Source organism: Ixodes scapularis, unplaced genomic scaffold, assembly GCF_016920785.2.
Source record: "Ixodes scapularis isolate PalLabHiFi unplaced genomic scaffold, ASM1692078v2 PGA_scaffold2__306_contigs__length_199485367, whole genome shotgun sequence".
NCBI classification, from domain to species: domain Eukaryota; kingdom Metazoa; phylum Arthropoda; class Arachnida; order Ixodida; family Ixodidae; genus Ixodes; species Ixodes scapularis.
Genome location: NW_024609857.1, coordinates 61498055 through 61522461, shown reverse-complemented (window position 1 = coordinate 61522461; position 24407 = coordinate 61498055). Strand labels below are relative to the sequence as shown.

Genomic DNA, 24407 nt, shown 5'->3' with positions numbered 1-24407 from the left:
CACGTAGGTTCCAACGCAGTCTCGGCTTAGGAGTCAACGGAGTACAGCGAGAGCTCGTGCCATCACTTCGAAGCGTGGATGGATCTCGCGCCGGCTGGACCCGCTTTCCTCAGCTTACGATCTGCTAAAACTCTCTATTAATTGCATTACTCGTTTAGATTGCTTTCCGGAATTCTCGTTCGTCTGGAGATGCATTCTGGTTTTGAGAAGCCATTTCATGAAGACGCCAGCTGACAAGGTCGACGAGGCAATCCTACCGGCGGTGCATCTGCGTCGCTCCAGCCCAACGGTACGGTCGATACGGAAGGACGAAGAAAAAAAAAAAAAAAAGACGGTATATCAAGCTGCTGTTGAGGCGTCTTAAAAAAATACTCTCGTTAATTTAAGGATGAAGCGAAAGCGCAAAAATCGTGTTACAGGGTGTAGGTATGTTTTTTCGCGTTTTCGTTGACTTCCTCGGTGCTTTTATAAAACATTCCAATAATCGCCTTCTGCCTGCTGCCATCTGTGTCTACGGGTACGAAGCCTAAAGGCGTCTCCGACTGGTGTGTTTAGCGCTCTATCCCGCCAACGCATCCAAAGTTGTCCCGAATGGGCAAAAAAAAAAAAAAAAAAAGACTTCACAGAAGCCGGTGTGTCGAGCTGTTGGATGTTGCGATCCCTAAACTCGTCAAACACAAAGTTGAGTCCAAAGTTGACGTAGCGCACTGATTGGCCTATCACGACGATGACGGCGTTTTTCTCGCCCAAGTCCAATCGGCGCGCCCCGCAAACTTTGGGTTCCAACTTTGTCTTTGACGAGGTTAGGGCCTCTGGTCGGTTGATCGTAGAAGTTCCGGCAAAAAGCACGAGCGAACGCGAGTGTCGCTGTCGTCGCGGCGTCCCAACTCCTGGCTGCCGAATCTTTCGTGGGCTGTTTGGCTGGACAGCGACCTACGGCAGAGCAGGCGTCCGCCGCATCCACCACCGTTGTTGGGACGCCGCCAGGATCGCGACCGACGACAGCGTGACATATTTTATGACGTCATCAGGCGTAAATCGAGGGACCACTTTCTCGGACGCGGTAAACACACCGGCCAGAGACTCATTACAGGCTAACGGAAGGCGTTGCAAACACGCGTAGTAGCTCTCTTCTGAAGAACATCAGACGCCGCGCGCATGTCCACAGCCACTGACTCAGCATTTATTGCCAGCGTGATAAGCACTGAAAATAGGTATTGATTTTTTTTTTTTTTTTTTCAGTATAATGGACCTTTTCCGAGAAGCGTTCTGCGCACGTGCGAGCGCCCGATGCCAAGCGGTGGAAGTCGGCACGAAAAATCGAGGAAATTCGGAATGAGGCTGTAGATCGACGAGTAGAACACGAAATTGCAGCATATATATAATTGTGTTTCACAAAAAAAAAAAAAAAAAAAAAAAAAGAAAGTGGACGGAAAGAAAAACACGACGTTTGGGTGGACGCTACGGATTTCCCTCTTTATAAAGTCGCGTTGGGCACGCGACGCAGCTCAGAGTGCGAAGCAACTGGTAGCGTAGCTCCCATTATCGATTGGTAGCGCAGGTAGGTCACTTCCTCAATTTTTAGTTCGTGCAGCCACCGCCTGGTGCCGTCGGTATTCGGAAAAGGTCCATTGTGGGCTGATTTATGTGGAGCGCAAGTTCGTCTGCTTCTTTGCCGGGGTTGAATTGATGACAGAACGCCAAGCTCTTATTGGCTGATTAAAAAAAAAATAGTGGGTAGATTTCAAGGTATCCTAGAATTGGGATCTACCCACTATCATTGCAATCAAAGGCAATCAGAGTTCGGCGTCGTTCGAACGTCAGTGCAACTCCTGCCCAAGAAGCGGATGACTTGCTCTACGCGTAAAGGATCTGTGCTGCAATACTGATAAAACAACAACAACTACAACGAAAACATTTTTAAATATTTTAGTTTTGCTTTTTTTGTGATCAGAACGACCAGGAAGACATGCTGCAGCTGATGCTGAATGCTGTCACGGAAGCGAAACGGTCCTTGAACTGTCGCCATCCTACGCTGGAGGTCCATGACGAGATTTGCCATCGTAAGTGAGATTTATTTTCGACGTTGCAAATATGATCACAAAGAAAGTGTAATTTCGATGGAGGAGAAAAGAAAATCAACGTAACTTAAACCGTGATTTCATCGTCATCATCATCGTTATCATCAGTCCCCGGTTTGCCTCAAAATTTGCTAAACACACCAACAAACATCGCTAAAATATTAACCCAAATATTGGGCCAACATTTTTTTTTTTCGCAAATTTTTTTGACTTAGATGTTTGGTTCTCACCGCGTTTTTAGAAGTGCAAGTCTATACTGGCAAGAGTAAAAAAGATGACGTCAGAGAAAAGCAGGGCTTCACTTTTTGGATTGTAGACTTTATTCCCAAATGATTATAAGCAGCTGAGTAGTGTCAAATAAATGCTTTGAAAGCTCGCTCCAGCACTCGTACACAAGCTTGAAACAAATGCTCGTCATTGTTCATTTTTAGACTGCCCGCTCGACCTGCAAGCCTGCCTTCCCCTGACGTCACGGCACTGAAAAATCGCGGGTATATTTGAATGCTTGTTTTGGCATCATTTTCATTTGCCAATTTCACAATAACTTTTTTGAGTTTTGCGACACTAAATATCAAACCGGAAAGGGTAAAGGCCAGGGACTCCGAAAATATAGTTAGTTTGGGTAGCTCCAAAAATCGCCGAAGTACCCCTTTAAGGGACCTTACGGGAATTATATAGAGGGAAGGGGGATGATGGAAATTATTTTTATATGAAAGCAGATTTGTTTTAGGTTGTGATTGAAGTCATCATCTACCTCACTGGGTTTTTCTTCTTATGATAAAAATTACACCATTAACAACATCAACAAAAAAGAATAAAAAATCTAGAACATTTTTATTTATATTAGAAGTCTTCGTTATTTTATACTTTCAATGAACCCAGACATATTTGTCTGTGAATTCTCGTAAGACATTTTTATAAGACTTACGCTTGCAACAAATTTCAGCATTTATCTCAAATTACGCAACATTTGTTGTGTTAATGAAATGCCAACTCTTTCTTTAAGAAAAAAGAACTATTTACGACCCAACTAGGCTGCTCCCAGCTTTTTAAAACACAATCGAGGTTGCTTTCGTTTTAAGGCACAGGGCAGATTATATGCACCACCAAGTGTGCCCCAATAATATCTTACGACATAATTAGATTGAAGCGTGATTACTTTTCATACATTTTTTCGAAGTTTAGCGCACTCTAAGAAGTGCTTGAGTTCATTTTCGCACAGAACTCGGAAACATACAATCACGGCAAACAATAGATCTTTCTCTTGTTCGTTGCGATTGGCTGTTTTCGTGTTCAGCGTGAAGGTTAACTTACATGTACTTTTTCAAGCGTGTGTGCATTGAAATGTCTGATGATGACTCGGATTTAAAAAGGAAAAGGAAATAGAAACTATACATACCTTTAGAATTGGGGACTAAAATTTGATTTTAAAATTTTATATATATATAAAATAGGACATTTTTTTTTACCTTGGCCAAGTCCAAGAAATTGAAGTAGTTATTACTTCTGGATTTGAAGTTAACACCATAGTTTTTATTGGCAGGCTCAGCAATTCTTAGCGGCTTAACGTTTGCTTTCGTTCCAGATCTGGACATTCAGAGTACGAAGACACAGCCTATCTTCAGTGACACAGAGATCCGAGCGAATCTATTCGCTACATTAGTTGACGGGCAAGTCCTTTCACCTCTTCATTTCCCACCGCGATTCGCGCGAACGTTTAATCTGTTAACGCCCCTACCTTTCGCGAGGGTTGGAAATGAAATATAGGATAAAATAACGTATCTTGTAAAGGCTGGTGTACAGATTTGCCTTTGTCGTCATGTATTAGGTTGCCCTGGACACTTTCAATCTGTGCATATATTTTTTAACATAAAAATATTTCACTGTTGGCTGAAAATAATGCTGGCAATATATATATATATATTTTTTTTTTCAGCATTATTTTGAGCCAACGGTGAAATATTTTAATGTTAAAAATATATGCGCAGATTGAAAGTGTCCAGGGCAACCTAACACATGACGACAGAGGCAAATCTGTAAACCAGCCTTTCAAAATACGTAATGTTATCCTACATTTGTATATATATATATATATATATATATACAAAGTTGAAAATCCCAAGTCAGAGAAACAAAAACACGGAAGGTTTATTTAAATAAACCTTCCGTGTTTTTATTTCTCTGACTTGGGATTTTCAACTTTGTGTACTCCACGCCTTCGGCCAACCCTACGCGACCATGCCCTTCTATATATATATATATATATATATATATATATATATATATATATATATATATATATATATATATATATATATATATATATATATATATATATATATATATATATATATATATATATATATCAGGGTGTCGAACCGGAACCGAACCGAACCGAAAACCGGAACCGAACCGGTATTTTTTCCGGAACTGAACCCGAACCCGAACCGTTATATTGTTATCGCGATGAACCCGAACCGGAACTGAACCGGAAAAAAAAAATAACGGTTACCGGCTCATGTCAAAACGGTTCGGCCACGCGCTGTTGACAATGAATGTGCTATCAATGCCATTTGTTTTTTAAGTGCCGTCAACTGACACACACCTCGCTTACATATTTTTCTTCTCCACTCAGTCTTAGGAATATAAACGCTGCATTCATGAATCTTGACAAACGCTGCATCCATGAATCTTGACATAGGAACCAGTATTGCGCTGGTCGCGGCTTGCACAGAAGAAAAAAAAAAATGAAAGGCTGTGCAAAAAAAAAAAAAAAGAATCGCGTCACGGGATTTCAGTTTCCTACAATCTCGTAAATCTTAAATGCTGCTGTATGCTCATTTCATAACACGTTTCTAGAACGCGCGAGATCTTAAAGCTTGCTTCCATCGGAATGAGAAAAGAAAAGGCTGTGGAGTTTGATAATAATGCATCCGGTTTCGTATAGGCACTTAGAAGCTAACGTATTTGTGAGACAGCGAACTCTTCTATTTTAATATTTATCCTATTACGTCCTTCTGGCGTTGCGTTCGGTGAAGTGTTTTTCATATTTCGTATCTTGTTTAATGAAAACTTCTTTAAGGGTCTAATTTGAGTTACCGAAGGCTAGTTCAACTAAAGAAGCTGTATTTTCTCCCCACTGTTCCTTCAATTGGTTACACGCCGAGGTGGCGGGATAGTTAGCGAGTTCTTCTTGTAAGTGGGTTTGTAAAGAGGTCGCGGATTTTACAGCTACTGCGTCGTATCCAATTAGATGAAGTCCGAATGCGTAAACGTCGGTGAGGTAACCTTTGAGTGCACATAAAGAAACCATTCCTGGTAGAAATCCCTGAGCCTTACACTATGATGTATCCCGTTTCGTATGTGCTGATTTCAGATGCTTTATTTGTAATTTATTTTGATGTTGCAATTTGTCATTTATAATTTCCGAACCGGTTCGCGAACCGGTTCAGCGCCCCGAACCGGTTCGCGAACCGGTTCGCGGATTGAATTAATCGAAACGGAACTGAACCGGAACAAAATAAATTTACCTGAACCTGAACCGTAACCGAACCCGTATTTTTTTCGGTTCGACAGACTGATATATATATATATATATAAAGAGAGAGAGAGAGAAAGTAAAATACACATTTTTTCAAAGTTACTATGCAGTAAGTTTATTGTGTATGTTAGATAGTGCGCAGATTTTATCTCGCAAAGACTGCAAAACATTCAGTCTAGCTCTACGCAGTTCCAAGACTACTTCATAGATGGCGCCGGTGTTCTCTCCCCGTAAGCGGTTAAAGCTCTCTAAACGCTGATTCACACACTTGCGGCGGACTACGACACAACGTGTTTTTACGGTTCTTCCGTGTACTTATGACAGGCAGCGCAGCAGCAGATAGGAAATGTGTGAACAAAGCCTTACGAAATAGGATGAATCTGATGACATTTTCCTTTTCTTTTTTTGTTGTTGAAGGGTACAAACAATGTTAAACAACAAAAAACGTAAAATTTTCGCGCAGTCAGCGCATTGCAATGGCACTGCCTTACTCACAGGTTTTCAGCTACTTTCATATAACTATGCATTTGGCATAATGAGGTGACTGTTTAAGCTTGCACACGAAAAAAAGCGAAGGACTAAACAGAACCCAGTGATGAACAATATATGATTCAAGTACGTACACACCATCGATGTCGCGACTCAGAAGGGTGTATCACGCGCCTTCGGCGAAGTCGCGTACATAGAAATGCCAAAAAATATTAGCTTTAGCTAATGCCCTTTTAATGTGTTTAGCAGTCATCTCGAACTGAACGGAGACCTACCAAGAAGCGTAGAAAAAGTACATCCTGCTAGACTAGACTTCTTCCGTTGCATTTAGGGTGGATATTTATGCTTAATTCCATAAATAATTTATTAACCCTGTAAAATAATGTAGAGTAGTATTAGCGTGCAAGTATAAATATTTATTTAAAGAAACAAAAAGAGCAGTAAGCTTAAAGGTGCCTAATAATTCTTACTTGTAGTTTTGAGACCATCAGCGCGGCAATGACTTTTATGGCTTACATCTTGGCAAAACATCAAGATGTGCAAGATAAGCTAAGAACTACAATCATTAAAGCCCTCGATAAAAACGTAAGTATATTGGTATAGTTCGTGCCCATAATTGCGTGTTTTTTTTTGTTGTTTTGTTTGCTTAAACAGCCTCGAAGTTAGTCTGCCTCAATGGGAGACCTTTCTTTCGACTGTAGATGAGAAATTGAGCGAGTGCATTCCATCCAGTGGCGTAGCCAGGGGGGATGTTCGAAGGTCGAAACACGCACGGAAATTTTATCATTTTTCTCTTTTCCCGTTTTCCTTGCCTGTGTCAGTTTTTTTTTTTTTTCGTCTTTTTTCATGTGCTTCGACGTTTTGCCAAGGAATTAAAAATGCTATGTTTCTATTTCTGTTTGACAACCCATTACAATGAGGGGCGGGGTCCACAGTATTCCACAGCACAATGAAGATGACGACACTGTCCGAGGACCGCGTGAAAAACGCAAGTCCGTCTCCGGCTCAGCATCCAACGTCACAAAAGCCGCAAAGTCATGACCTCGAAGGACGTTGGTTCCACCTCGGAAAATGCAGGCGACTTGACTAAAGTCCCCCTACCCTTTGATTCTCAAGGAGTCGACTACAATTTCAGGGCAGCAAACCCTACAATCAAAACAGGACGACGAAAGGACAAACAGCGTAGTGTGCTTTTTTTTCGTGCCGTCTTTTTTTATTTTTTTAGGGTTTACTAGCCAAAAATTTTTTTAGTTTCAAATATACCCAACCAAAATGTCAAAAAAGAAAAATATATATATACATTACTAATTAAAAAAAAAGAAGCGAGAGAGAAAAGCGACAGCATATGCACCGTGAAAGCAACATTGGAATGCTCATGGTGGCTTGGTTTCAAAACGTACGTAGTTTTTTTTCTTTAATCACTACAGTGGGTATTTTTTTATAATCTTGCTTTCAGAACGTCAGTCATGAATGTTCCCTCGCTTGACGCTTTTTCAAGAATTATTATTGACCAAGAACTTCAAGTGTGTCATCAAGGTCTCCCATAGGGCCGGCACTTTCACGTCAGGCAGCATCGTCCTCTCTAGGCGACAGCGATTTTGTGGATAACGACGTCGGTCTTTACGACGCGACTTGCAAGCCTCGACTTCGAACAAATCTCTAACCTGTGCGGAGCATTCGTTTTGTTAAATAAACTGCCTAGGAAAGTTCTGGTTTGGTTACAGGTGTGGAAGGACTGCACAGCTTAGTGGTACAGACAGCTTGTCTTCGCCTGGAGACCTTGTATCCTAATGTAAACCGTCTTCTGCAAATCTCGGCCATCATGCCCGCTAGCGCCGCTGAAGCGGAACGTTCGTTCTCGACACTCCGAACACTCAGGTCATACCTGACACGTCCCAGGGGCACTTGCTTGTGGTTTCGCTTCTGAGCATTCACTGGAACATCCAAGTCAGCCCCGAAAAGGTCCTCTTGCTTTTTTCTATCGATCGACGGCGTCTTCCACTAAACGTTTAGACTCCACAAAAATGATAGAAACTGGCACTTTTCTCTGCCACTTTCTCGTAAAACGACAACGAAGAACGGAAAGAACCAAAAACATGACCATAGCACGATCATTTCTGAAAAAAATGTGATCTGCGAAGGAACAATGAGCGTAACGCTTCACTTGATGATTACTTCAGTGCTCATTGCGGTTTTTATGTTTAATCCTGTTGTAAACTTCGGTATTCTTTGGCACTGTTCTATAGTTTTTAGTCAGTGGATACCCGAGTGTTCCACAGAGAAGTTAACGCACCGAAATATTTTGTGAGCCTGTTTGGACTTTTTTGTTCAAAACCCAGTATTATATTTTATGATTGTGTGCTTTCGTTGTTCACCATTAAAGTTTCCCTCTTTAAAGATAGGTGGAACGAACTGTGTCAAAGAAGGTTGAATTTTTGTCTTCTAAAAAAAAGGAAAATGGTAACTCACATTTTGTTTGTGCAATTTCTTTTCCTCTCTCTCTGTCTTGCTTTCTCTCTTTTCTTTTTTGTTTTCGAACGGCTTGAGCGAAGAAAAGCACTGCCCATAAAAAATTTAATGGCTACGCCACTGATTCCAACCGATAGTCCGGGATCTTTAAGGGGACACTGGTATTTATGGTCGCCAAGGTTTTTATTTGTATATGATATGTGAGAGCCCAACCACCCAGAACCCAATTTGCGACTCGAAATTTATTTTCTTTCCGCCCAGAAACCGCTGATCGAGAGCTGGCTGATTTGAGTCGCGTACACACTGTTCTCTGTGCTCACGTGCCGATTTTTTTATAATCCAGACTCAACCACCCAAGGTAATCAAACTCGTGGGTCATCGAAGGCGCACACTCACTAGAAATACACAAAAAATATGATTGCCATTATTTGTGACTTCTAAAAAACTGCAACTACGTTGATTTAAAAACAGTCGTTGCACAGCTACGTGACCTCCGGCCAACGCTCTCCTCCTCTATATTTCTTCTCCCTCCCCAATTCAGTTTCGGTTTCGAGCAGTTACGTTTTTTTACTTTATTAACACTATACGTGACGCTGTGGAAAAAAATATTGATTGGGTAGACTTCTGACACCATAATAGACGGCCTGGCAAAAAATTAAAAAAAAAGTTTCTGGAGGATGTCAGTGTCCCTTTAACGTGTACCACAGAGTAGCGGTACACGACCGCACACCGGTACGATGCTTATCCAGATAAAAAAAGGGGGGGGGGGGTGTTACGACTGTCATTGAGTGGAGAAAACAAACAAACAGACAATCGTCGTGCGTTTAATATAGTTTATAATTGTCAAGGAGTCATTTTAAGCTGTATTTATTGAAAGTAGAACCACCCTCACCCATTTTTGCATCACCCATGTAACACACTCGCGCACCGATTCCCCCCCCCCCCCCCCCCCCCCCCCTTCAGTTCGTGCTGAGCAGCTGTGGTCTCTGACAGCTTAGGAAACTCACGGTGTAGGGAGTCCTGAGGCACTTATTAGGGAATTGTAGTAGACCGGTTTTCTCCTCCGCTACGGTATCCCTGAAGAAAACGCCGCAGCTGCGCCTGCGCGCCGCCAGCCTTGTCTGCATAGTTCAAGGTCTTGAGGCGGATTAGGTAGTGCTATTCGGGTGCTTAGCGGGCTGCGGAAACGGTCTACTACAATTCCCCATTATTGCTCCACAGAAATTGCAGCATTAGGCGATAAGAAGGCCGAAGAAAAAGTCACGATGCAAAAAGTGTGACTAAATTCAGCCACGCAGTGAATACGCTATGAGATATATTTAGGGAGCGGCTGTTTTGGCAGACAACACTATTACTCATTCAGATGGAGTCCTACGTGGAGACTATCCTCAGAATTGAATACTTGGACCAAGTGACGTTGGAGGCACTTCGGCTCTACCCTCCCGTGGCCGGGTAAGGCGGATCATTTGCCATCCCGTTCATTTTCATCGAAGGAATGTACACTGAAGGCAACTTGTAGGCTTACCTAGTAAAATATAGCTCGTGCCTTCACTCAGAAACACTCGCTTGTTTCGATTAGTTCCCTGGTAACCAAAAGTTTGCTTGGACGCGATTCTTTTTGGCACCCCAGAACAATTATCTTGAAGAGCTTGAAAATGCTTCCCAGAACGGGCCTCTTATAAAACAAGTTATTCGATGTAATTACGGCCTATAACTCGAACAAGTCGCTTTGTCTAATTCTTGTTATTAACATTAAACGTGCACAATAACTTGGTGCTGCTAATTTCTCCTCCTTTAAAAAGAAAAACACAAAATAATAGCAACAAAAATTAAAGTTGCTTTAAACCTTTAAGAGCTGCTTGCTTCGCTAAATAAATAAATTTGGTGTGAAACAAGGGGCATGACTAAATATTTTCGAGTCCTTGCAATTCATTTCTAGGCTCTTTTATTTATGTCGCTGAGCAATGATAAATTACTCAAGAGACACCACGCCCCTTGTTTCTTAAGTTTGCGGTGACTATATTGTGCAGTGGAGGTGGGGACTGCGATGTGAACAAGCCCACAATACCACGAAACTTTGTGAAGCTGCGCTCATGAAACAAATACAACGACGTCGGATTTTTGTCGATTCGTATCTATCGGTTATCTAGTTCTTGGGAGAATCGCCGTTTTGAGTGCCAAGCTTCCGGAGAAGTCGATATCAGGACATGACTTTAGTGACCATTTAAAACCTCTCGTCAAGCGCAAAACAACAACAACAACTCTTCGTGCACTATTTTGCGCTGATTTCTGCAATCTCATTCGGTGGATGTCTCTTCCCAAGCGAACACGGAAGGTGGCGTCACTGTTTTATAATCTTAAAAAAAAAAAAAAGCGAAAGTACAGTAGTACTTTGTCCTTAGGAGGATGAAACTCGATGTCACTAACGATGGGCTCCCAAAACGGTAAAGAGCTGCTTTTAGTTCCTTATTTGTTTTAGTCCATTTCCATTGATCGCTTTAAGGTTGAGCTTTGGATTTGCCAGAAAAACGTTTTTGTTTCCTGCCACGGAGCCTAAAGGCCCGTTCACAGACGTGCAACCGAGTACGACCGAGAAAGACACGACTGGTATTTAAGCCTCTTACGCCGGCTTAGGACTTGCTTCGTAACAGCGCATCTGGTCCTCCGCCCTCGCAAGAGGCTTAAAAACCGACCTTGTCTCTCTCGGTCTTACTCGGTTGCAAGTGTGTGAACGGCGCTTAAAGGCCCGTTCACACACTTGCAACCGACTAGGACTGAACGAGACAAGACCAGTTTTTAAGCCTCTTGCAACGACTCATGACCAGATGTGTTGCTGCGGAGCCGGTCGAAAGCCATCACAGGAGGTTTGAAGACCGGTCTTGTCTCAGTCGGTCGTAGTCAAACCCAGGTGTGTGAACGGGCCTTAAAAGGGTCCTACAATCCCATTTAAGCGCCTACCTTTTTGCGGTTTCCACATCTCTTGGGGTTCGGGGATGCCAGCGGGCACGGAGAGAGTAACTAAATATCAGTGCGTCATATTTTAATCGGACGACGCGGAAACCTCCTACGCCTACGGGGTGCGACCCGCGGTGTCGAAAGCGCGCGATATGTGAAGTTTTTGGTCCTGGGGTTACTACTGGTAAGGGCCATTAAAAGCTTATTTTTAGTAAAAAAAATAAAACAAAATATAAGTGGCGTGAACCGTGTGAATTATTAATGAAAGTAGTTTTTGTTCAGCATTATAGATCAGAAAAGAAACAGATGCAGTTTATAAAGTACGGAAACAAGAAATGACCCGTTGAAATACCCGCCACCAAGCGGTGGAAAAGGCGGCGCATACTAGAAAGGGGTAGTGGGATCGGGCACCGACGATCGACGGGCGTGGAAGGGTCCCGGATGTACGCGGCGGCGCTGCGGTCGTATACGGGCTTAAGGATCCGACCGGTTCTGAGCGTTCCGAAAGCCTTGATTATAATGCGATTAAATGCAAAGGTACAAGTGAGCAGCTTTGGCTTGCGGTTTGGCCGTTTGGCGATATGGCAGCGCGAAGTGGCTCCCGTTCTGAACTGATCTTTACCGCATGTTTGCTGTCGTTTGTGGCCAATGAAGTGTCATGCCGAATTAGTGTTTAATTGCGAAGCAAATGCAATGCGAGCCGCCCTAGCTGCCCGCTTCATACAGCCTAGCCACAACATGCTTTAGTGACGCCCTCTCGAGCCGTCGACACGGAGTGCGGCAGCCGTGAGCGCTCGCTGAGCTCACTACCCCTCCTAAGGTTTACAGCAACTCAAGCGACCAAGGACGTCATGAAGGAGGTTATTTTTCTGCTTGTTTTTGTAATTTTAATTTGCCTATAACTTTTAAAATAAAGTGAAATCTGAGAAAAAAAATTTCACTAAGTTACTACGTTTAGTGCGTTCAAGTTCGGTTAAATTAAAAACCCGTAAAAACGTTCTTGCAGGGCCCCTTTGAAAGGGACACAGTTTACCTCTTTGGGGGCTCAATTGCGTTCTCTTCAGCGCCGTAGTTATAGTAATGGGGACTAGCTTTCTCCCTATAGGTATCAATGACACTATTATTGGTAGGTAACTTTTAAAACTAAGTACGAACTTTCGTCCCTTTGTGGACCAATGTTGACAGTTTCAAGGATGAAGTTAAAACTTAAAAGGGAAAAACTTTCGTCCTTTTAGGAACCAATTTTTTCCACCTTGAAGAATAAAGTAAAACATAAAAGAAAATTACCTTCTTTTACGTTGGGGACCAATTTTGATATTTTAAAGGATGAATTAAAAAAAGTAAAATTTGACTAACTTTCGTTCTTTTCGGTTTCAATTTAGTGTTCTTTCGATGTGCCTTATGTTTCTTGCGCTTTTTGGCAGAAAAAGTAAAAGGTCACGCGTGCATGCCTGCCTACCCCAGACACCTGGTGCAATTTTCGGAAAAGTGGCCTCTGCCAAAAAAGTCGCACTGTGTCTTTCTGGAGGCAGGCCAACTCCAAACGTCGGTGCTGCACAAATACCTGCAAGAAAGAGGAATGAGCACCATTAGAACCTTTAAGAGAAAAAATTCCTTGTTTTGGTTTACAAGAAAATTGCAACAGCAATTTGTAAACAAAATAAAAAAAAAATATTCTGAAATTTTGAATTACATGACGGTGCTAAAAAAAAGAGATATATAAACAGTGTCACCAATATCCAAAGATGTGTGCACCAACTTGACTGTGTTACGTCACGCCGCGGTGGGGGCGCTTCGGGCGTACTTCCGGTCAGGCGCATGGGAGGAAGTCGCCGCACTGGCCGAGCATCGCTGTGTTGTTTAGGAAGAAACCAGTCTAAAATCTGCCCTATCGTCAAAACGCCGCGACTAGGATTGCAACAAAATAGCCGGGAAAGGTCTCAAGATCACTGTTCACGTGTTTCCTGCCTGTGCGGTTCGTCCGAGAACGTAAATAGGATCTGTGAAAAGGGAAAACCAGACGGCGTCGGACATGTGGGAAGTACTTTGGGTTGTATTCGCGGATACTTGTAGTCGTCCGATTTAGTTTTGTTACAAAACGAACGCGGAAAATCCGTTAAGCTGTCCGAACCACTCGCGTACCACGTTCAGGGCGTCTTAACGTTCGAACGGCTGTGTGATCGTTCAAACTGCCGTCTGCTTTTTCAAAGTCGTTTGCTTTTTTCAAACTGGAATCTGCACGTTCAAACGATAACTTTTCTCCGTATAGGGATCAATGAAACTAATATTTGGTAGGTAACTTTCTAAATTGGGAATAAACTCTCGTCCCTTGTGGGACCAATTTTGACACTTTGAAGGATGAAGTAAAAAATTAAACGAAAGATACTTTCGTCTCTTTTGGGGATCAATTTTGACACCTTAAAGAATGAATTAAAGAAATAAAACGTGGCCAATTTTTGTACCTTTGGTATAAATGTTTCGTCTTTTCGGTGTGTAATTGTTTTACGTTTCACAGCTGAAAAAGTAATGTCTCTCACGTATGCCTTCCTTCTCCGGGAACCTGGTGCAACTTTTCGGAAGAATGACCCATGCCGGAAAGTCGCACTGTGTCTTTTTGGAAGCAGGCCTCCTCCAAATGTCTGAGGGGTATAGAAACCTGAAAACAAAAATAAATTCCCATTATAAATTTTAGGAGAAACGATTGCTTGTTTTCGTTTACAAAGTAATTCCAACAGCAATCTATGGACGTAATACCAGAACTTACACTGTGCAAATAAATTCCATTTTGAAATTCCGAGCCACATGACTGTGCTAATAGACAAATATATGAATGATGTTGCCAATATCCAGAGAATGTATACACCACCTAAACTCTGCTGTGTCACGGCGTTGGTGCACTTGTTCGTGGCACGTGTCCCAGGTGCTCACATGACGATGGTTGTAGGTACTTCTGAGAAACGTTGGGAGTATGAATCTTAACAAGGAGCTGTAGGCTAGACTGGTGGAAGGGAAAAGTCGAGGATAATTAGTAGGAGCCGATGGGATGCTCGTATGGATATAAACCATTTTTTTTAAATTATAGACTATATCAATAGCGTACAATACAACTAGTAACCAATCAAAACTGCAGGCTAATGGCTTGTTCTGACCATGACTAAGCACGCGGACCGGACCTGTAGAACAGTTAGCTGGACGCAGAAAACACAATCATAAATTTGTTTGTCTCGCCTGGCAGCAGCACTCTTAACCGTTAGTGACGAACAGAAGAATGCGAAACCCTATCTACACTCATCCTCAAATTTAGTCCGACCGCAATCGCTGAAAAAAATTTACCGACGCAAATCAGCTAAAGGCAAAGGAGAACCTTAGCTTTTTTATTGCCGATTCCTGATGCCGTTCTGGCGTCGATGGCTTGGGGGAATGGCACGACGCAGCAGACAAGCAATTTCGCATGGAAAGAAGCCAGGCCATATGAAAATCGGGCAGCTGACAATCAGCAAGGGAGCTCAGGTCTCGGAAAGAGTAGGTACGCCACGAGCGGCGTTCCGGTCAGCTCCATGCGGGAAAGTTGACCGCTTTCCTCGCTACAACGGCTGCGAAACCGGAAGATTCGCACGTTTCACGAGGAATCTTAGCCCAAAGCTCCAACGACTTACAAAAAGCGATGCGTCAGTGTCTTAAAAACAAAATGAAAGGCGGCGAAGTTGAAAAGAACATTTCGTTACGTCACACACAGTCGCAAAAATAAGAAATGCGACAAAAACAAAAAAAAAAAGAGACCTCAATCTTTTTGTTCTATTTTGTTTTGGGGTCTTTTCGCAGATTATCCCTGGGGCCGATCATCAATTTACTTCAACACGACGACTTTGTTGCGTCGCCGTGACTTTCTAGCCAACTAAAATTAGAATACCAAGCTGGTCAAATAAACAAAACTAAAAACAAAGGCAAGATGACTAAAAGCGGGTAGCGCACTGAAGGACTCGCCTTCTGAACTGATCTCTCGCTGTGTGTGTGTCTCTCCTACTCGTCCGTCGTTTTTAGCGCTTTTAACCCCTGAACTTCACTCGTTAGCCATTTACACCCCTGCCAGACGGGCACCTAAAAGGACGTTTACGCCACTGGACCTTTAGTGTAAACGTCATTTAAGCAGTGCCAGACGGCAACTCACGTGGAATTTAGCGTAAAACTCATTTACGGCTGCTAAAGGCGCGCACTCTCGTCAGCAGCGGTCTACACTAGAGACACCAACCGATATAAAAGATCGTACTGATACCTATAATTAATGATTTTGTTTTATTTTTTATTATTAGAAAAGTGCGTGTTTCACGTATATTTTGTACAGACCTCGCTCTACTAATAGTTTTCTGTATTCTCGGCCCGAGCTACCTAGTAGGCCTCGTTGTCCCGCTGCTCGTATCGTCCGCTTCGTCACTTCGGTTTTCCTCCTCTCGATTTTCCTTATAACCATAGTTGTCTAGCTTTTATTCCTCTACTTCATATCTTATCTTACATATAATACTGAATTGCTAACTATACTGTATATATTTAATATACTTTTGTAGATATATACATATTTATATCGCCCTCACGTCGTGCGATACGTCGAACAACGGAGGAGCGTCCGCGAGTAAGAAGGAGTCGCCGCGCTTCCATTGGAGCGTTGAAGCGACCTGGGCGCTAATACGACTTCTCGAAGAGCCTTTCTTCGAGGCAGTCAGTCTCTCGTTGGGCAGATTGAACGTCGGAACTGATAGTCGTCAAAGCATCCGTGATCGACAGCAAGGAACCATTCATCGATGTCAAAGCACCTTCATGGTAGGGCTCGCAGGGACATCAGGAACGCGATGCGAGACGCGGGGTCTATCGTAGTCGGATCAATATTGGGAGGAAGATCCATCGAGGGAACAAACGTGGACGCGTGCGATGAAACTCAAGCGTGAGCACGACGCAGAATTGAGCAGGGAAAAGGCGTAGATGCGTAGCAGAAGCACAGAAAAGAAGCTGGAGCGGGAAACGATCAGGGTGGCCGCAAATTGCAAAAAAAAAAACAGGAAAAAAACATTACGTTTGCGTTTAAAGTGGATTTTGTTGTAATAACTCGACTGACCTCGTCACGGGTTTTAGTTGAGCTGGTCACATACTGTTGGAAATCGGGTCAACTGAACACGGAAAAACGAGGACACGAAGGAAAGGACTGGACAAACACACTGCTGTGTTTGTTCAGTCCTTTCCTTCGTGGCCTCGTGTTTTCCAGTTCAGCTGACTCGATTACCCACTGAAATCGTCCTTTTGTCTTTTTTAATATTTCGTTTACTTAAGAAAAACTTCAAAAATTATTTATATCGCGAAAATATTATTTTTTTAGCGTGGACGTGCTTTAACGTTTACTTGCGCTGTCTGGCACGGCAGAACTTAAAGGTCATTTGAAGATCCTAAAGGCCTTAGGCGTAAAGGTCATTTCAGGTGCCTGTCTGACAGAGGTATCAGAAATATAACAAGTACGTTAGTCCGTTACTGAAATTTCTAACGCTTACCAATAACGTCGTTACTTGTAACGCGTTACTTCCAACAATGATGGCTGCATCCAGCTCTCCTAATTCAAAGGGGAAAACCCCGAAGTTGTGCGCGTCCAGCCGTTCCAACCACGCAAAAGCTGTCGGCGCCAAGGCCATTTGCTTTGATTTTTTGCGGAGTAAGACATATTCCCTGGTATAGTATTGGATGCAGAGCAATGCAGGGAAGATTGCAGACAATCGACGCTTTTGCCTCCTCCACGCAGCTTGTATCGGAAACGCAGCCCATAAACCACGTGACCTCGATCAAGCAGTCGGAGACACTCTCACAGATAGGCACACTGGGTACGCTGCAATTCCACACCAAGCGTCTCAGCGAACTGTCTGTGTTAGTAGCGCTTGTCATATGTTAGTATGAGCTCCACTGTGACGTAACAATCGCTAGCACGAATCTTTCATCCTGCTGCTGCTCCAGATGTGACTGCAGTCATCGGACATTGTTGGCAAATTCTTTGCATAAAACAGAAAATTGGACTGGCAGTTGGTTGGGTATTTATATTGCTTAAAATGTGAGCAATCTTATTTTTTGTATGTTACGTGACAGATTTATCACGAGAACCTGCGAAAAAGACTATCACTATAAGAGTCTGAAGATTCCTAGTGGGATGACTATTTTGATTCCGGTGCACCAACTACACCGCGACCTCAATCTCTGGAACCAACCTGAAGCCTTTGACCCGGACAGGTAAGAAGCTGACCAAGTATCTTAAAAGCAGCCAGAACACACACACACACGAACAAAAGATCCAATGGTTTAGAGGCTTTTTTACGCGTCAGTCACGATCGGAGATTCTATTTTTAACAGAGCTTGGAACGTTTGCGTAGCATACTGGAGAGCTTTGTGTGTTTGCTTGTTTATTTACCAATGATGCCCACCAACTACAAAGTGTCCTACCTGTGGTGCATTGCAGCACCGACAACAAAAGGCGCATGAAAATTTCTAATGTATAAAAAAATACTGAACAATGTAAAGCATGCCCTATGATTGTTCCGGCATCATTAAGCTCTCAAAATTAAGAGGCATTAACATGCCAATTGCAAATGACGGAGAGCTATTAAATAAGTCTTCGATTCGCTTGCGAGGCAGAGGTTGGTACGTTTATTAAGATAGAACAGTCCCATAAACGCATGCCCACAAAAGCCGTTTAAATGTTTGCTCGAAAACAAGAAAAAATTATGTTGTGAAAAGACGGTGAGAGTGCAGGCGAGCTGGTGGTAGCTAATCATGTCGTATTACGCCTGAGACTGCGGTGAAAGAAATCGGAAGAACTTTCAGTAGAAGGAACAGACACAGAGAACGTCTCAAGAGACGTTCTCTGTGTCTGTTTTTTCTACTGAAAGTTCTTCCGATTTCTTCCACCGCAGTCTTAGGTGTAATACGACATGAAAAAATTATATTGTTTTTTTTGTTTTTTTGGAAAGTTGGCCTATAGAATCCTTAATTAGGTTTCGGTCAATGGCCGCTAAGTTGCTACGTTTGCGATGCTTGGCTTAGACACGCTTTCTTGTTGAAATCTTGAGGCAAAGTTGCTTTCAGGACTGTACGTATGTGTCCTCTCCAAGTTCAAAGTAGAGCTCAAAGCTTTATAAGTTTGTGACCTTGCGTGGAATGTTGCATTAGTATGGTATACAAGTGCGTTATTGCATGATGGCTCCCTCAACCCTTTATTGACGAGATATACAAAAATTACTTGACACATTTATTTTTAAGACATTCATATTTAACCAAATCAAGTAAACAAAACAGCGATAAAGTTTAAAAAATATATCATGAGGTAAACTTGCAAATCGTGGCTTTGTTGCCTGTTGGCAACACGAGGCAAAAGTCCTTGCTGAACCTCTATGGATCACTGTAAAGTGTCAATAATATCTGCGCATACGATAGCCTTAAGTAAAACGGTCATCTATCGTTGAATATCAAGTGCAAGAGAGAAACAGATCCATATTTTTCGCCGTTCCGCCATTCTCAGTATTCACGTATTTGCGCACCAAACTTATTTTTTCTCGTCAACTATTCACGTACCTTTTCACTAGATGCGCTGTATAGTTTCGATCTTCAAGACTGTTGCCACACTCCTATATTAAAAAAGTGATAAAACCGAAACTGTTCAAGAAACACAATTATTAATTGGTTTGTTGCCTGTAGGCAACATTCGTCAACAAAGGGTATTATTTTCATTTTACACGGGACGTATAGCTTCGTTTTGTCGCAGTTTGGTAAGGTATACGAAATTGAGAAACGTTAAAACGATTTTTTTTTCGCCTCCTTGTTCTTAAAATAGCTTTCCCCGTTCATTCACCGCGCGACATTCTGGAAGGGTTACCTTGCTGCATGCCCATCTTGAAGAAACTAAATGAAACCGGGGGTTTCCAACCAAAACAAGAAACAACATTTATTAGTATAACAGGAATGGTTCGTTAGTATTAATTTACAACGATGCCATGGCGTTTACCTCTACGTCTCCGTACTCCCGGTCCATCTCCCTATCGTTCTGTGGGCGTGCCCCCCTTTTATAATCCTCTTGCACCTATTCTTCATGCGCTGTTGCGCGCTTGGGACTTTGTGTCGACTTTGGGCGGTCTGTAGCGGCGCCTGGGCGCTGTGGTGGACCTTTGTCCCACCCAACATGCACGTGCACGTAGACGTGCACGTACACGAGATGGTTTTTGCAAGAAAATAAATATACCTAGACAGTGCAGTCCTTCTGGGCGAAATCTGGTTCTTGTCTGGGAATTGAGGACCTAAGAAAGCCCGAAGACTCTCAGGTAAAGCCGAAGTAGGCAAGAGTCTAAGTATCTTGGCCCTAATTTGTCAAACAAATGCCAAGGTTAGGCTTCACTGCTATGGTAGTTTGGCTGCTTTCTGGCATCTTTGGGCCGAAATCCATAAACAAGTGCCAAAGTTGGGCTTCACTTGTGACTGTTCGGATTTCATGTAGCAACTTGGGACTTAAAGTTCCAAACAAGTGCCAGCTTCAGTCATCACTGACGGTTTTTCGGTTTATACGTGGCAATTTTGGCTCAAGTCTGGCGATTGGACAATTCTATGATTGCGCCAGAAAAAAGCCACAAAAACGCCGAAAAGAAGGACTCTGGCACTTAACTAGCGCCATGGAGCAAAACCGTATTGGGCCCAAGCTATAGGCCCCAAGGATTTCCAAGCTTGTGCCAAGCAGGAGTTTCTTCGGCGTGCTACTTGTGTAGGATGGTCACTTTTATTTAAAGGGCAACTCCGGTCTATACTTCGAATTTTGGGATTATGACTGTTTTTAGCGCAGTATAGCGTCCCTGAATTTCAAGGTGTAATTTATTTTCTCGTTATCGTGCGTAATTTTAAAGATATCGACGTCTCAAAGTTTTGTTTGGGGCGTGGCCAACAAAACCGAAACTAGCCGGTCCGTTGGAAACTTGTGAAAAAGCATCCCCGGGTTGCGCAGCAGGTTGTTTCAGCAGCCCACAGCGCTACAAGTTGTACTGGGCATCTTTCCTGGAACAGCTGGGCAGTCTTGGGCGCGCTGAGTTGTTCGCTAAAACGAGTCTTGGAGTCCTCACAAGACAAATAAACAAAAGGCTATACCGAAGCTACATGGGCTACAGATAAAAGCAACAGCTAAACACGCCAATCACAAGCCGAAGTAGCGGTGGTAGCGGCTCAAAGAAGCGCACTCCGCGCAACGCCCGGACCGGAAGAAAAAAAGAGAACGATACTGACGTCACGGCTCAATGTTGCTTTAGCGACCGGCAACCGCCGCCCGCTAAGGAGCAGTGGTTCGCGGCGGGTCGCATTTTTATTATCGGCATTAGTTGAGAATGCGGCGTCCCCCGGATGTAATATTCTGGCTGGGGTCGTATTTTGTGTCACTACAGCGATACCAGTAATTTATTTCATTTTGAGTTTTGAGCGGAGTTGCCTTTTAATCTCGTGTAGTGTGTGCCAAATTCATTGTGAGAACCCCTTTTCCGAAATTATCAAAAGCTACCTGTTCACGATGCAGATTCTACTTAGAATCGGCATCGCCACAGATGATGAAACAGACAATGTGCTAAAACGTAGTATTAAGCTTCAAAACTACCCCCCCCCCCCCGGCCCCTCTATAATCTAATCAGTGAGACACGTAGAAATAAAGCACCGGACAAGCCAACTCCTCCCCCCGGCTTAACCAGCTCGCCTGCATTCTTTCGCTTTTTGAAAACACCCCTCCCCCGTAATCCTCATCAACAATAACTTTCGGCTATAGGGTGGATTAGCATAGTAGTTAAATGAATAGAAAACATGTCCCGGCCCAACGCCAAGTTCTATTTCGTGGTAACTCTAAGCTTAACCTTAAAGGCGTTAGCGTCTTCCATAATTTCTCAACAGATGTAAACGAACTAACACAATAGCGAAGATCAACACCGACCGTGGAAAATTACTTTTCTGACTTTGGTGATCCAGTACACTGGATACTTCAAAACCTAGAAATATATTGATAGAAGAATAATAAACGAACAGGCTGAAAAGAGTGTTTCTTGTAACAGTATAAAAACTAAAAAATAGCGATTTCAATTATTATATTTTGTATTGTTATCTTCTTTCAGTTGCTTCCTTCTTACTTCAACAGAAGTAGTCAAAGCAAATTGCCTTACGGTGTGGTGTTTAGATAACTGGTATACGGTAAACTTCCGGCCTGTGAAGCTGCACATGGTTTCGTCGCTGTCACCGTAAAATCCCTGTTACCTCGGTTGAAATTTCGCAGATTCAGCGCTTGTAACAAGAGCATCTTGAACTCCGTGCAGTATCAAGCATTCGGAAATGGACCACGGCGCTGCATGGGCATGCGTTTTGCTCAGCTGGAATTGAAGATCGCATTTGCCAAGATCTTGGCAAACTACAGCTTGTTTCTCGACGAGAGGCACTTTGGGGCAAGTGGAATACTGGTTTATTTCGTGATAGGATCTGCTGTACAGACCAATGAGTTTGTTAAACCTTGTGTTTCTGTCTAAATAAACGCCTCACAAATTCAAAATGCTACTCATATTTTCTTTTTCCTAATTCAGCGAGAAATAGCAAGCTCCTCGGTCATACAAAAGTATATTTCTTTCTTTTTTATTCTTAAATTATGAAATTAAAAAAAAAAAAAAAAGAAAACGGAAGCTGGGGGATACGCATAAAGCTACAATTCACGATTTGAGAAACCGACTAGTGCGATACACTTTATAATAATTCGTAGAAGTCCTAGTTGAATATTCCCGAGGTAAGAAGGAGCTTGGTAAAATCTATTCTCAAGCGATCTCAAACTTCACCTTATTAATTTTGTCTGTGTGTGCGATTTACAGGAAGATCAACTTAAACTGAAGACTTCGTTCATCTTCGCCAATCCTCGCGATGGTGTTTGGATCAAGCTCAAGAAGGTTTCCCGTCAGTCTTGCGACAACAAAGCATCGTGACGTCGCCGTGCAGGAATCTCTCGAATAAACGCAAAAATCATTTGGCTGTGTCGTCGACGCATTGGATGTAAATTAACTTCCGATAGCAAATATAATTTTGGTCTGAAATTTCGCCGTCCCTCACGTTTCTGGAGCGATAAGAATTACGTTGGTACAAAGTGCAAATCGGAACCATTTCTCACTACATTTACGGACGCCACCTCCTCAGCTTTGAACAGGGGATCGCCAATATTTTGTTTTATTTTTTCTAGGAGTGGGAAGATTATAATCAAAATTACGTGTTCGTGGGGAAAAGTGTTTTTTAGGACCTCCAGCTTAAGCGATTATGTTTGACGCTCGTCAATACCCTGCATCGGTAAGATGAAAAAAAAAGAAAGAAGCTACAGTGTCATGTTTGTGCTGAATTGCATGCACCCTATACTGCGCGATGCAGTGAATGCGAACGCAAGATCAGCGAAGTTTTGTATTTCGCTCAGGCAATGTTACGACGAATTAAAAATTTCTTACACGAATTGAATCGAGGACCACATTTTACCGATATAGTAGTTCAGCAGTATCTCAGTTTTGTCTTAACAAAAAATTGAAATTAATTGTTGTCGTCCACTGTGCTGCACCCTGTACCAGCCCAATGATCGACAACTCTACAACCTTATCGAAAATCCGAAATAGTCGAATCGTAATAAGTATAAATTCGAGTTTATGATAAAACTGGTGTATCTTGCTTGATATCATGTTTTGTAGATGATAACTGCGCGTCAATTTGTCATCTAATAAATAAATGAACAGGATGTGCATAAAGTCATCCTCTGATTAAAAAGCGATCTATCTAGAAATAATGGGAGATAAAAACACGGGCGTTATGGAGTTACTTAGGCCGACTCATCGAGTTTTTGGCTTATTTGAGATGGCACTGCAATCACCCATGCCAACAAGACATCAATAAGGAAGAAAGAACGGAGTATTTTTGATATCGTGGATGTAAATGGCTGGTTACTGGTCAACGACGGTTCAGCGGTGAGTGTGGGCAAGATACTCGTTTCATACGTCACGTAGCGAGTGGACTTTCAGGACTACGTTGAAAAGTGGTTAGCGCACCGCCAACAGCCCCTTCACTCACACTAGACCTATCAGTTCTGGGCATGTCATCGATACTGTCAGTCTCTTCATTCTTTGCGTACCGCGTTTTGATACTTTGAACATCTGGCGGACTTTGACACAGAGAAGTCACATTATTTATCTTCTAAAGAAATTGCGATGGCAGATACGAATGGTCTCCAGTAGCTTAGAAAGTGTTTGGGAAATGTGAAAGAGAAGAGTCTCTCCTCTCCCCCTAACTGTTTACTAGAAACAGGTACTTTACTAAAGACCAATGCATTCTACTCCCCTAGTTTTCATTAGACAACACACCTACAGCGCCTAATCCTTCCCTAGCTGTGGGGACGCCCCGCGTCCGAGAACGCATGCGCATTGAGCGGTCCAGGCTGTCGCTCAGTCTCGCGACGTCGAAGGGGATGGTTACCAAAGCTTTACCGAGACACGGAGACACTCGTGACTAGAGATGCCGCGAACGTTTTGCGAACTTCCCATACAAAAAATGGTCTATGGTCGTCTATGGTAAATTATATGGCAGGCTATCACTCCCCATGGCCCTCCATGGTCGGCCATAGAAATCCATAAATACGGCTACAGTCAGTTGTAGAAAAATGTATGGCCTTTTATCTAAAGACTGGGAACCAATACGTTTTCCTTACCTGCCTATAGAAAATTATATGGCCGCAAGTCTAAAGACTGGGAACCAATAAAATTTTTTACCCGTCTATTGGAAAATTTATAGACCCGAGTCTAAAGACTAAGAACCAATACATTTTCTTT

General features: G+C 42.8%; 1 protein-coding gene across 1 annotated transcript; it reads left to right on the top strand.

Moving 5' to 3' along the window:
- Positions 1 to 9943: 9943 nt before the first annotated feature.
- On the top strand, positions 9944 to 22535 carry LOC121836498 (cytochrome P450 3A19-like). Its single transcript, XM_042291409.1, has 4 exons — positions 9944 to 10032; positions 17653 to 17793; positions 21845 to 22014; positions 22429 to 22535. The coding sequence occupies exons 1-4, from the start codon at positions 9944 to 9946 to the stop codon at positions 22533 to 22535; spliced, it is 507 nt and encodes a 168-aa protein (XP_042147343.1).
- The last annotated feature ends 1872 nt before the right edge of the window (positions 22536 to 24407 follow it).

Excerpts from the sequence above, each read along its gene's own strand:
- LOC121836498 (XM_042291409.1), top strand. The coding sequence starts at position 9,944 with ATGGAGTCCTACGTGGAGACTATCCTCAGAATTGAATACTTGGACCAA. Across the intron at positions 10,033-17,652 it reads CTCTACCCTCCCGTGGCCGG|ATTTATCACGAGAACCTGCG; the intron begins GTAAGGCGGATC and ends GTTACGTGACAG. Across the intron at positions 22,015-22,428 it reads CGAGAGGCACTTTGGGGCAA|ATCAACTTAAACTGAAGACT; the intron begins GTGGAATACTGG and ends ATTTACAGGAAG.